Genomic DNA, 13,667 nt, shown 5'->3' on the forward strand with positions numbered 1-13,667 from the left:
ACAAAAAGAGCAAAACAAGAAAGAACAAATACATATTTTCCACAGGAGAAAGCATGAGGTGTTTATTTTCTATGCAGTGATCTGCACTATATCCAGAGAATAAAAATTGCTTCTGAGCTCTGCACATCTAGGTTTGATCCAAAGCTCATTGACGAAATGGGATTTGGATCTGTCCCAGAGAGAGTGCTAGGAGTGTAAGACTGCAGTGCATTCAAAGCAAAAGTCTCATAGCTCCAAAACTGCATATATCACATAAATCAAAGTGAAGTGTACCTTAAACATTTTGCAGTGGGTTTTTTTTGTTATTGTTGTTGATAGATGCTCTAACATTTACTGTGCTTATAACGCTGTGAATATGCAAGGAGTTTCAGTTAGATGAAAAAGTAGTAAGGGATAAATACAGCTCTTGAAAGCTGAGAACACAATTAATATAACAATTCAGTAGGATATCATCAAGAAGTGTGTATGGAATATGGCCCACAATTTACAATAACTTTTAATTATAAGTCAAAATAAATTCATACAGACAAAGACACCTAACAATACCAATTTCATCGTGTTGTATTAGCATTCTTTGTGATAATATCAAAAGTGTCCAGTATGTGACTTATGAAGCACGTTGAAATCATTCTGAGCAGTTCTGTTGAAATGCTGAAGACATCAGGATGAGAAAATGCATCCGAGTTGTTCCTCACAAGCAGCATAACAATCTGAGTTCTTTGAAATAGAGAGTCAGTTTGGAATATTTCAGTGTTCATCGTTTGGAATAATGTATTTCCCTCATTACAATGAATGTGGTTTGTTTGTTTGCTTGTTTTTCATTACTAAAAATATCCTCTTAATTCTGGAGCATTCTGTTGATTGCCATGGTTTAGCAGTCATGAGGTCTTGAGTGACAGGTTGGACTTCATGATCTTTGAGGCCTTATCCAACCTTATTCATTCTATGATTGCAAAGCCATGTAAACATCTTCCAAAATTCTATCCCACTCCTCTTTTTGTATTTTGTTTGGTTGGTTGCTTTTGAGGCTCCAAGGTATTTTTTAAAACTTTCAATGAAATCAAAATCCAACAGCAGTATTTTATTTTTTTTCTGTTTTATTGCAGCCAATAACCACATTGCAGAGTTGTGGCCAAACTGTAATTGGGCAACCTGTTGTGGTCCCACAGGCCTCACTGTTTATGCAAATACTCCAGTACAGAAATACTTATTTGTTTTATATATGCATCCACGCATATTATGGTTAAGTGGAATGGGGTTGCTAGCACTACCAAAGGTGTAAAAGGCACATTCTTTTCACAATATAACTTGCATAGAGTAAATTTAATGTTTAGTTTAGCGATATAACTCACTGACTATTTTCATAGAATCATAGAATCAGTCAGGGTTGGAAGGGGCCACAAGGATCATCTACTTCCAACCCCCCCTGCTGTGGGCAGGGATGCCTCTCACTAGATCAGGCTGGCTTGATTTTGGTAGAGTAATGCCTAGAAAATGAATGCCTGAGTTGCCAGCATCCACTTCATACATTAGTACATGTTTGACAGTAGATAAAAGAATCAAGGCAGGGTGTAACTATGCCACAGGAACTGTAATGAGAAAGAACCAAACTAATAATGCTAACATTTATGTTACATGGCTGCTTTCCTAAGAGCTGTTCTTCCTAAATCTCATCATGGTGTATTTCACCACAAATTTCTTGGTAGCTCTTGATTAGGAGGTGGTGTGGTGATTGTATCTACAGTGAAGGGTAACTTGCACCTTCTGCCTTCATGGTTCCCAGTTAAACGTTATGCCTCACCCTTCATCACTCCTGTTGCAGGTTTAATTGTTTTCAGTTAAGCATGTTTTTAGCCACGTATTGTAATGTGGCGATTACATAACTTGCTAGGAGTTTGGATGTGATATTCAGTTGTTTTTCCTGCCTCAGGGGGATACAAAACCTTATCTTCATTTTCTCAGAATACTGCCCTGCCACTGTGGGAATATTTTTAAAGTGTATTCCGTTGGAAACAACATAAAATCAGACCCACCTGGCTGGAAGGAGTAAGTTGAAAAAAAACCACAATTTATTTAATTCTCTAAGTAAGGACAATCCATAAGGAGGAAAGTCATGAATTCCAGTCCTAATTCCCTGGCACATTCCTTTATTTGACAAGAAAAAAGAAATTGATAAACATATCAAAGCATTTCTGAGAAATTAATGATTGAGTTCCCTTATGGGTGTGCCAAATCACGTTCTTTGCTCATTTATTGGTTTTTTTCACATGACCCAGTTTCTACAGGAGGCTGAAGCGGCAGTTACTGTGTCTAGAGGAATACCTTAAGAATAACTTACTTCTTTTATTAAAATTAAATAGAGTCTGTGACTGATTTTCTAATAAAAATGTCACTTCAAACTGCTTCATGCTAACAACGGAAAATCCTATCGTAGGATAACTGAGGTTTTCTGATTCTAGAAACTGGACTTTTCAAAAAGACCACCCCCAGTTTAATCTGTTACTGACAAATTTTCAAACCTGTATCTGGAATTTACAAATGGATTCCACCTGATACAAGCTTTGATAAAGGTTTATAAACCAGATAGAACATTTTTTGCCTTCTTAACTTAGAGAGTCTCAGTACAGAACTTCTATACTGAGTCACTCAAGGGTTTAACACGTACCTCAAAATCCTGTCTCTTGCAATGCCTGACAGCAGATGGCCACTGTAGGAATGTAAGAGAACTGTAAAGAATATAATTTCCCAAGGTCTGCATGTAAGTAAATAATGGTGGTAATCACCAGCCTGAGGTTTTGTGTTTGTCATAAGGAGGGAAGGGATGGAGCAGATTGGAAATATAGCAAGGCAGTAATGAGTTTGATCTCCGCTGGTATAAATATGTGCAACAGAGTAGCTTGACAGGTGTCCTTTGTGAGAAGTGTGTTCTGCCTTGTAAACTGGTGAGTCTGCTTTTTGGCTTGCTCATTGCTGGAACTGTGTTTTCTTTGTTCAATAGCTGTTGCTATTGAATATTATTGAATATATATTGAATGTATTGAATAGCTGTACCTAAGTACATGCTTGTGATTCTTCAACGAAACAAGACAAACTTTCCCAGCCTGAGTGTGTGGTTTGATGTGTTTTGCAAATATGGGCACTGTAAATTCACACAGCTGTAAAACTTGAAAGTATCCTCCTGTTGCCTCCCATGCTCACAGATACTTATCTTAGATCTCTTTGAGGGGTATGGGCCACCACCAGAGGAAGGTGAGTGTGTCACTGAGTGGGATTTATTGAAATCAGGGCAGATATTCATGGATTTTTATTCTTCCAGTGCTGGCAATCTTGAAGTGCAAGATGCTGTTTGTAAACCTTACTGCAATTAAAGCCAGAATGGTTTTCTGTCAGCCAGATCCACTACTTTCGTTTGGGGCTTTTTGTTGTTTGGGTTTCTGTTTTGTTTTGTTTTCTTTTCTTTTTTAAATAAAAAGGCTTTTCAAAACTAATATTTGATGTCAGTGAGGGAACAAGAAAACTGATTAAATGTTTGATTTTTTTCAAAGGCCACTGTGTAGAATGCAAAAAAAGTGAATAAATTGAATGAAAAAATGCAGACTTCACAATTAAAATAATGGCTGTTTTCCTGAATTTTGTTTATATCACTTCAAGGTAAATTTTAAGGACATAAATCCTGCTTTTAGTCATCGAAGTACTAGCACGCATGTTAATGCTTTAAACTTTTAAAAGGCTAATTAGAATTCATGGGATGAATTGAATAGTTTTTTTTTTAATTGGGAATGAACTGTTGCATTGTCATGAAGAGAGTTTTGTTTCGTCTTAAATATGGTCATGTTGCCATATCATCTGTATTCTTATCCTCACTAATGTGTTGGGTTTGATATTCATTAGGATTCACAGGGACCTTGACAGGCTGGAGAGGTGGGCACAAGCTGACCTCATGAGGTTCAACAAGACCAAGTGCAGGGTCCTGCATCTGGGTCGAGGCAATCCCAGGCACAAATACAGGCTGGGCAGTGACTGGCTGGAAAGCAGCCCTGAGGAGAGAGACTTGGGGGTGCTGGTGGACAAAAAGCTCAACATGAGCTCTCAGTGTGCACTTGCAGCCCACAAAGCCAATCAGATCCTGGGCTGCATCAGGAGAAGTGTGGCCAGCAGGTCAAGGGAGGTGATTCTCCCCTTCTAGTCAGTTCGGGTGAGACCCCACCTGGAGTACTGCATCCAGTTCTGAAGCCCCTATTACAAGAGGGATATGGAGGTGCTGGAACATGTCCAGAGAAGGGCCACGAGAATGATCAGAGGGCTAGAGCACCTCTCCTATGAGGACAGACTGAAGGAGTTGGGGCTGTTCAGTCTGCAGAAGAGAAGACTCCGAGGTGACCTAATTGTGGCCTTCCAGTATCTGAAGGGGACCTACAGGAAGGCTGGGGAGGGACTTCTCAGGATCTCAGGTGGTGATAGGACTAGGGGAATGGAATGAAGCTATAGGTGGGGAGATTCAGGCTGAATGTGAGGAGGAGGTTCTTCACCATGAGAGTGGTAAAGCTCTGGAATGGGTTGTCCAGGGAGGTGGTTGAGGCCCCATCCCTGGAGGTGTTTAAGCCTAGGCTGGATGAGGCTCTGTCCAGCCTGATCTAGTGTGGGGTGTCCCTGCCCATGGCAGGGGGGTTGGAACTAGATGATCCTTGTGGTCCCTTCCAACCCTGACTGATACTGTAATAGGTGACTGCTGTAAAGACCTTGTAATGTAAAAGAAAGGACAGGGCTACAGGCATTGTTATCTAGAAGTAACTTTGTTCCCTCTTGGATAAAGGCATCAGGGAATCAAGTAACCTTGGGAAAACAGGTAGTGCAGAAGGGAGTATATTAAATATTATTTTGGCAATACAGCCTTAAGAAAACAACTATACAGGTCATTACTCCAGGTAAATGTGCTAACCAAAGGACATGGTTTTGTGTCATTTGAAGTAACAAATTACTTTAAAAGCAAACGTTAACATCACTCAGTGAGTATGCTTAAACTACTGTTCTATTTAAACTCATTTTCTCTTCAGAAAACTACTCAAAATTAGTTATTTGTCTGCTTTTTTAACAGATGTTATCACAGGGAACTATCCTCCTGAGAATTGGCTTTATCATTCTGTCCTTGACCTCTTTTGGACTGCTTATGGAGAACAAGTAAGATATGCTGCTTTTGGGGGTGTTTGGGGTTTTTTGAGGTGGGGTTGGTTTTTTTTTTTGGCTGGTTGGTTTTGGGGTTTTTGTCTCTCATTATGCATTATATGGAAGTTTTAAGTGTGTCCGGAATTATAAGCGATATAGATGCACTCAGACACATATATGGCTGTCTATTTACTAGAAAATGACACGTAACAAACCAATCCCTAAACCCAGGTGTTCCTGTAGCAATTACGGGCTATATTGTCCCTTGCAGAAAAGTTACAGGATGGGCCAAATCAACCTCTGTGCTTGTTGGATCCAAATCTCTGAGTATGGGACACTGGCACACCAGTGAGACCTGCAGGCTGTCCCAAGCTGGTTCAAGCTCCAATTGCAACCATACTGTGTCAGTCCTGTGTACCATGACATAGGTATCAGATACAGTTATGGTATATGAAAAGCACAGAGCTGATTTGGAATCATGTGAATGATGGTGTAGGCTTAAGACTAAATGTATTCAGTATGGTTTGAAATCATATGGGATCTTGACTGATCCAATGCATGAGGCACATAATGGAGAGGTAGTCCTTACAGGTACCTTTACCCTACAGAAGAGTGATGGCAGCTGCAGTTTCTTGCAAAGAAACAATTTGTCCTGCCAGAGCAGCATCCTTTGAGGTTGAGGTGCCAGTTCTACTTTACACCTGCTATTCATTATGTTTTCAGAAAGGAGTTTCTTTCATGTGTATGGACTGAACAATGTATTTTAAGATAGGTAAACGTCAATATGCCAGAGATGTGTATAGTCTGGGGAGTTAAGAATGCAAATTTCCAAAGATTTACAGAAAAGAGGCTGATAAAAAGACTCTGAACTACTTACAGCAGTTTTCAGAATTTTACTCCTGTCATTTCTGAGATCAAAACCCAGTAGTTACACATACAGCTACATTTGTGTCAGCTCAGATGTAGTTAGTGTGCATATTCTCACCCTCAGCAAATTCAGCATTAGAAGCCTGTGTGTTCTATAAAAACTTAACCAGAAGTTCAAAAACAATGACCTGGTGTAAGTGCAGGATGTCACAGAATTTCTGCATTCTCTTTTTTACTGAAGTTAACTAAGAAGAAAAGCCTGGATATTAATCTGAACTACCTCCCATTTCTAGGCCCAAAGCAGGAATTTTGGAAATCATCCGCTGCTTAGTCTTTGTAGCTGTGTCCAAACTCGGCTATGTAAGGAGTCAGTTTTCTTCCCTGGGCTATGCATATGAGGTAAGACTTTGATTTTGGGATGACTATGCTGATAACTCTAGAGTTTTTTTTATCTTTTTAGAAAAACAAGAACAATAAACACATATTTTGCTTCCTCATTTTTAATTATACTATTTGAGTAGAATATTGATTTTTTTTTCTTATCTTATTATTCATATTTTTCTTATCTTGTTATTCATTACCTCATATGAGTAACTTGTAAGAAAATTATTGGGGTTTTACTGTAGAGATGCCCATTTCTGTTTCTTCCAAAATAATGTGTTACTGGCTGTGTGCTTTGAAGTGAGTAACAGAATTGTGTTGCTGAATTTGAATTGATTAACTCATCTTTCATTGGGACAAATCTGAAAATGCTTGGAGGCTGGAAGAATCTTAAGTATTAAGTATTCTGTTCTGTACATACACTGTACTTCAGAAACAGACTTTTAGACACTGACAAAGATAGGGCACCGTACTAAACAGACCTGTGATCTGATTAAGAATGGTTGATTTTGTGTTCTTAGAACTTACTTTGTTCCTGTTTGTGAGTTGCTTTTTAATCTACCTTCTTTCTTCAGTACAGCTGGTATTTAATAATAACTCTATTACCTTGATTCTCTAATGCTGAATCATGAGTGTTATTCTGATCTGAATAACATTCCTAAGGTACCTATTACTTGTTACCAGTAAGGAGAGTTCTCAACAAGATTAAGAGCAGGTTACTAAGACTAACAGAAGTTTTTGGCTTAAAACCAGAGAAAATGAAGTAAACCTGTAAGGATAAAGACCAAAACCAAGATCAAAATGGTTCCTTTGACTTGAAATGTCTGCAAAATTTATGGCAGGTTTCCCTAATCGGAGATTTCTGGTGGTGGTGCTGATCCTTCTGCCTTTCTAAGAGATCTGGCAATAGGAGAATGACAAATATCTTATGCTGCTGTGGGGTTTTTTGGTCTTTTTACCTGGGATAGGAAACAACCACCACTGGACAATAGTTAAAGCTAGATAAATGCCAATACTCAAGAACTGATTTTATTATTTTTTTCCCTTGTTACATTGTCAAACCTTTGGTGTGTAAGTCTTGAAATCTTTTGTTAGGAGTCTTCCAGAACTCAGCAGATATTTAAAGGATTTTACTTGCTTAAATATAACTTGGAATATGGTTGTATTGCTTACTGAGTAGCCTACTACAATAGGTAGGATTGAAGCTAAAACTTCTAAAATTTGGCAATGAATTCTCCAGCCCTTGAGATTTCTCAGATTTGAATCATTGGGGTGTTCTAACTGAATTTGAGGGGAATTATTTGTCAAAATATACACTAAAAGAAAAAAAATATATCATACTGTTACTTCTTTTGTTTGTAGGGAACTATACAGCTCCTCTTCTTTCATGAAAAAGAAAATAAAATGAAACAGTTCTGAATCTGTTCTTTACATATATCTTTCATTGAAATCTTTACTTTATTGCCAACTTGAGTTCCCCCCTACTGTATTTTCCTATCCGTTCTTCTGTCTAATGTTTTTCATTTTATCCTTTACATTATACTTCTCTGTTATTCTTTTAGTCACTTGTTTGGCGTTGTCTAGGTAATCCATTTTTAACAAGAAACAGGAGTACCTTGCTCATATTTTTTTTCATTGAAAATAACAAAAGCTGTCTTCCACATTGTTTCCTCTCAGTGAGACCAGAATATATAATGCTTTTGAGTAATGCCCATATGTCGAGACTAGGGACTTATATTTTATCATAAATCAACAAGTTTGTGCTGTTAATAGCTCTTATTATCATAGAATAATAAAATAGTTTGGATTGGAAGGGAACTTTAAAGGTCATCAAGTCCAAGCCCCCTGCAGTGAACAGGAACAACTTCAACCTAGATCAGATCAATCAGCGTCTTGTCCATCCTGACCTTGAATGTTTCCAGGAATGAGGCATCTACCACCGCTCTGGGCAACTTGGGCTGGTGTTTAACCACCTCCATTGTAAAACATTTCTTCTTTATATCTAGTCTGAATGTTTGTGAGTAACTTCAAAGGTTCCCCCATTTTGATAGAAATGCTCCCCTTTTGCTCTCAGTGAAGATAATAGTAACACAGGTATTGCTAAATATGTAACAGGTTTGTTGCAATCTTTATTTAGAATAAACCTTTATTTAGAGTATACCAAACCAGTTTGGAAGAGACCTTCAAGATCATCGTGTCCAACTCACCCAAACAGCTAACCCATGGCACCAAGCACCCCATCAAGTCTCCTCCTGAACACCTCCAATGACAGCAATTCCACCACCTCCCTGGGCAGCCCATTCCATAGCGCAATCACTCTTTCTGGATAGAACTTCTTCCTAATATCCAACCTGAACCTCCCCTGGCACAGCCTGAAACTGTGTCCTCTTATTCTGGATTCATGGCAGGAATGTTCCTGTGGGTGGTAACAGTTGTAGTGGGATTTATTATAAAATTCTGAGCAAAGGGAAACTGCCAGAGATGTGTCAATTCATGTTGAAAAGTCTTCAAATCTTAATGTTTTAGCTCAATATTAACCTGATCATTTTGAACCAGCAATATTGGAAAGCACAATAAATAAGAAAAAGTTTTATCAGAAATTAAGTCTAAAATTTTTCCCCAAAATTGTGTCTATTTGACTTTCAAGCATTCAATAGTCTTCATATTTTACTAGTGTAGATAACTTTAATCTGGAGATATTCAAGGTGAGACTCAACAGGGCTCTGGGCATATGCTGAGATGGGTCAGAGTTTATCACATTTGGCAGTACCAGGACTACTTTTTGATGTGAATAGCTAACCTAATGAAGTGTGTAGATGTCCAGAAGAATGCCACAAAAATGATCAGGGGGTTGGAGCACCTCTGCTACAAAGACAGGCTGAGGGAGCTGGGGGTGTTCAGCTGGGGTGGAAAGGAGGAGGCTCTGTGGAAACCTAATAGCAACCTTCCAGTAGCTGAAGGGGTCCTACAAGAAGGACGGAGAGAGACTGTTTACAAAGGTCTGCAGTGATAGGACAAAGGGCAATGGCTTCCAACTAGAGCAGAGCAGATTTAGATTGGATGTTAGGAACAAGTTCTTCATCAGGAGGGTGATGGAACACTAGAACAGGTTGACCAGAGAGGTGGCTGGGGCCCCATCCCTGGAGATAGTCAAAGTGAGGCTTGACAGGGCTCTGGGCATCCTGATATAATTGAGGATGCCTCTGCATACAGCAGGAGGGGTTGAACTAGATGATCTTTGGAGGTCCCTCCCAATCCAGACCATTCTGTGATCTCACAAGCAGGGTTGTTTTGTTGTTTTTTTTTTAATTTCTGCCACATGCATCCTACTAATTTTTAGCTGCTTGCTTTTTAACTTCCTTTGCTCTGTTTGATGTTCAAATCCACTTATGGTTTTTGAGAGGTGTAAACTAATACATTTATTTAATCTTTTGGTTTGCCTCATGTAAATATTGCATCTTTAACAGGTTTAAGTGACTTTGGTTTTTTTTTTAGTGTTATATTTCCAGTACTTATAATCTGTAATATACTGAAATAGTCCTCCTCACATCATCATCTTTATATGGTACCAAATAGTTAACTCTTTAGTAATCCAATATTCATGAGTAACAGGAAGCCATGGACAACATGACATCAAAGAATTTTTGTTGACTTGGGATTTTTTTGTCTATAAATTGCACCTTTCAGGGAACTTACTTAGGGGTGAAGGAAAATGAATTTCAAGAGGCATGATGGCACTACTCAGTGTTTCTAGAATTTAACAAATGATTCTGTCCCAGCAGTCTTAAGTTAAAGGTGCATGCTGCAGCAGACAAGCACAAGGCTCATTTTGCCAACAGTATGTTGAATTGTCAGTGAAAAAGTGCACCTCCTGTCTATGCATGTTGGGTTTTTATGTGTTTTGTATGTTCATATTTCTCATTTTAGAACCACTAAATAAGAGTTCAGAAGTAAATACCTTGCAGTACTATTTGTAGGGTACTCTACCTAGCAAAAATAGGTGAATTTAATGGCATGTTCTTGCATTTGACTGACAAGAAGGTATGACAATTATCAGAAACTACCACATGGGAGGAAGGCCTTCTGGGTAAAAATGAGAAGGAAAATACAGAAGACATGAGAAAAAAAATAGGGAAGCAGTGAGAGAGGAGAGTAAATAAAGAGTAAGCGACTCCCATTTTGACATTATTTCAGGTGGATGTGAAAAAAAGCAGCTATGGACTGCAGTTCTAGCAGGAAGGGTAATCCTGTGCGCTGGCTCCAGCATCTTACCCTTGCTGCCCAGCTAACTGGGTTAGCCAGCTGGTTAGCAGCCAAAGATTTTTCTTCACCTAAGCGATGCAACTAACTGTGGAGCTAGAAAGATTCCTGATACTGAGTGTCAGAGAAGGTGGAAGAAAAATGAGGCTAGAGATGTGCAAGAAAGAAGGACTTCTGGTTTTCGTGAAGCTGCAATCCTAATATGGCTGTTAACTGTGCCAACAGTGTATTAAGTACAGCAATGGACCCACTGCCACTTTGAAGTTGTGTGTTACTATGCTTGATTCTGTGTGAAAACTATTATATTCTCTCATCATTTCACATATTCAAAGTTCTCCCTGTTGTGTTTGAAATCCTTCCATAATATACTCCTGAGTGATCTCTCCTGGTGTCCTTTCCTTCTCCAAACAAGTCAATAATTTGAAGTTATCAGAATTAGAAAAGTGACCTTTTTGGTTTTTTCCTTGTAGAAAGTGTGTGTTTCTCAGTTCCTGTTCATTGTGCTGTATGTATTTCATATGGATGGTTAGTTGAAAGAAGCAGGATGGGGCTGTGGGGTTTTTGGTTTTTTTTAAGAAAAACAGTGGTGATGTTTGAGGAAGTTTTTACGTCCTAAGAAAATTGTTTCTTTGAGGTCACTGAAAACCTTGTGATAGGGGTAGAGATATATTTTGACTGGTTACAGACAGTGAACTGGGGAGCTAATGTGTTTTTGATTGAGGATCTCTGCTGCCACATCCTATACTAGTTAGTTTTCTTTAGGTTGATTGCCTCATGCCTGTGAAATGCGATAAGTGCGTGTATTACTAAAGCCAAATCTGTCACACTGGGCCTGGAGTCTCCTAACCACCTGCAGGTAGCAGAAAACATTGCTTGAACATTCAGTTATGTGACAGTTCAGCAGGCACGATATGTAAAATAAATCTGTGATGATGGTGCACCTCTTCAAAGTGTTTCCATCCAACAGCTCTGGTTTGGCATGGAGCAGCATATTCCATGAGCTGATTTTGGTCAAGCATTGGCTGTTATTTGAAAGTAACACTAATGAGGAGCAAGTGGAAATGAAAATCAGTGACATGTTATTGGAACTCTTGTCTTAAATAATTTCACCAACTCTCCTCATGGCTGCAACTCAGTACTGAGAAAGATTCTTAAACTGAAGGGACTAGGAGTGAGGAACCTGGAGGAAGAAATACAAAACTGGTAAAACTGAACATTATGGTCAAGTTGTTTATTTACTCCTCCAAAGTATCTAAACCTGGTAGATGCAGCTGTTCTAGACACTTTTGGAGAGTGTTCTGTACCAAATAAACTGCTTCTCTGGTCTTTGCACTTCAGGTATTTCTTACAAGTGTGCCAGCTAATTTGTCTGCATAAAATATATAATATCTCTTTATTAAAGAACTGATTTGCACTGTATTCTGCATTCCACAGCAGTCCCTCTTAATGTGATATATTACCACAGTACTTATTTCTCCTTTCATCATACAAAGACTTGCTGTTACCTCACTTGTTTCTTACTGTAATTTACCAGCATTGGAATACTGACTTATGAGTACTGAGTTAAAACAAACATTTACTCATAAGAACTTATTTCCACATCAATGATAGTTTTCTGCTCTGTAGCATTTTTCCTTGGTCCCTTGTTAGGATCATCTATGCCACATTTCAAAGTGGAGCATATCCCCTATTTGGTTTCCATTCAGGTGAAAGTTCTGTGCCCTGTGCTGCGATTTACAGCCTCAGCATTTATGCAGTCCCTGTGCTCTAGCTAGATTGGCTGGTGTATTCAAAATGTATTTTAGAAATGGAGCTGGGGATGGAAGGAAACTCTACTGCCTTATGATAAAAAGCCTTGTCAACACACATGGAATTAAACAAACACAAGTTGTAATCTGTATTTTCTGTGTTACCTTCATTGAGAAAAGTCCACTATACCACACGCTGTATCTTGGGGACTGGACTTGACGACTGCCCTAAGGGGAATAATGTCCCTTAGAAAAAAGTCACAGAAAAATCTGGCAGTAGATTAAGTTAGTTTCCACTTCGGTGTGACAGCAGAGTCATTACTGATTTCAGACTTAGCCAGTTTGAGAGTCGGCTTCACCACCATCAACTAAAGACTATGATGTATGGTTCCAGATGCTCTGGCCAATTGACCGTAAAATTGCTCTGCATTTCTGGCAGAGCAGCCAACTGGAGCTTTTAAAATCTCCACTCACTGAGCTCAACACCCTCCCCCCTCTGCTTAAAAGCTGCTCGTTATTCTTCCTCTGCCTGCTGATCCTAGCAAAAGAAAAACCTCTGGAATCAATTAGAAGTGTCTGCACTTGATGAGATTTGCACGTGAGTTTGGAATGGCAAGGCTTTGATAGTGTCAGCCAACAGCTGCAGTTTCAGGTGGTAAAATGGGGGAAAGAATTTTCCAGGGTTTATTTACAATCATAAAATAAAACAAAACAAAAAATCAAGACTATCTAATGTGTTATTAAAATGAAGCCTGAACTGGATTGTATATGTTTGTCTTAAAAATAAAAAAATGAATAAACCAGTGTTTTATTATCAGGATCTTTTCAATTACCTTGCAATTATTAGGCTGTATAGATTGGCTGTAATAAAATGCAAGTTATGGTCTGTTTGCTGTACTTTTAACTATGAAAGAGGCATCTGCTATTACTTTTGTCACTTTAATTGCTTGACAAGACAAGGAGGTAGTCATACTTAATAGAAATCAGAAGCTTGCAGTCAGAGGTGAAGCAAAGATGATACCCTGAAGGCAGAAAATACATATTCACATATACTGTCTGAAATTTGTGTGTTGTTCTGTCAACACTCATATTGACCCTGCACAGCCTAAATCAGTCAGAGATTGGCTTGTATCTGTATGCCTTTTTAAAGATAACAGCCATGCCATGAAATTATTAATGTTTAGTTACACATCTGAGAGTGTCTTTGCAAAAATGAAACTGCCATTTCGCACACATTGTTGCTAATTA

At 38.7% G+C, this 13,667-nt stretch overlaps 1 protein-coding gene across 2 annotated transcripts in view; it reads left to right on the forward strand.

Annotated features, from left to right (window-relative positions):
• AGMO (alkylglycerol monooxygenase) overlaps window positions 1–13,667 on the forward strand; it is a 195,093-nt gene that overhangs the window by 107,911 nt on the left and 73,515 nt on the right. For both annotated transcript variants that reach the window (XM_068152499.1, XM_068152500.1), the window contains 2 exons: window positions 5,096–5,178; window positions 6,324–6,429. In XM_068152499.1, coding sequence (XP_068008600.1) covers window positions 5,096–5,178; window positions 6,324–6,429 — 189 coding nt within the window. The remainder of the gene's footprint in view (window positions 1–5,095; window positions 5,179–6,323; window positions 6,430–13,667) is intronic.

The sequence above is a fragment of the Melanerpes formicivorus genome, unplaced genomic scaffold, assembly GCF_026170545.1.
Source record: "Melanerpes formicivorus ecotype bairdi unplaced genomic scaffold, bMelFor1.0.p_v2 SCAF_23, whole genome shotgun sequence".
In the NCBI taxonomy this organism is placed as follows: Eukaryota; Metazoa; Chordata; class Aves; order Piciformes; family Picidae; genus Melanerpes; species Melanerpes formicivorus.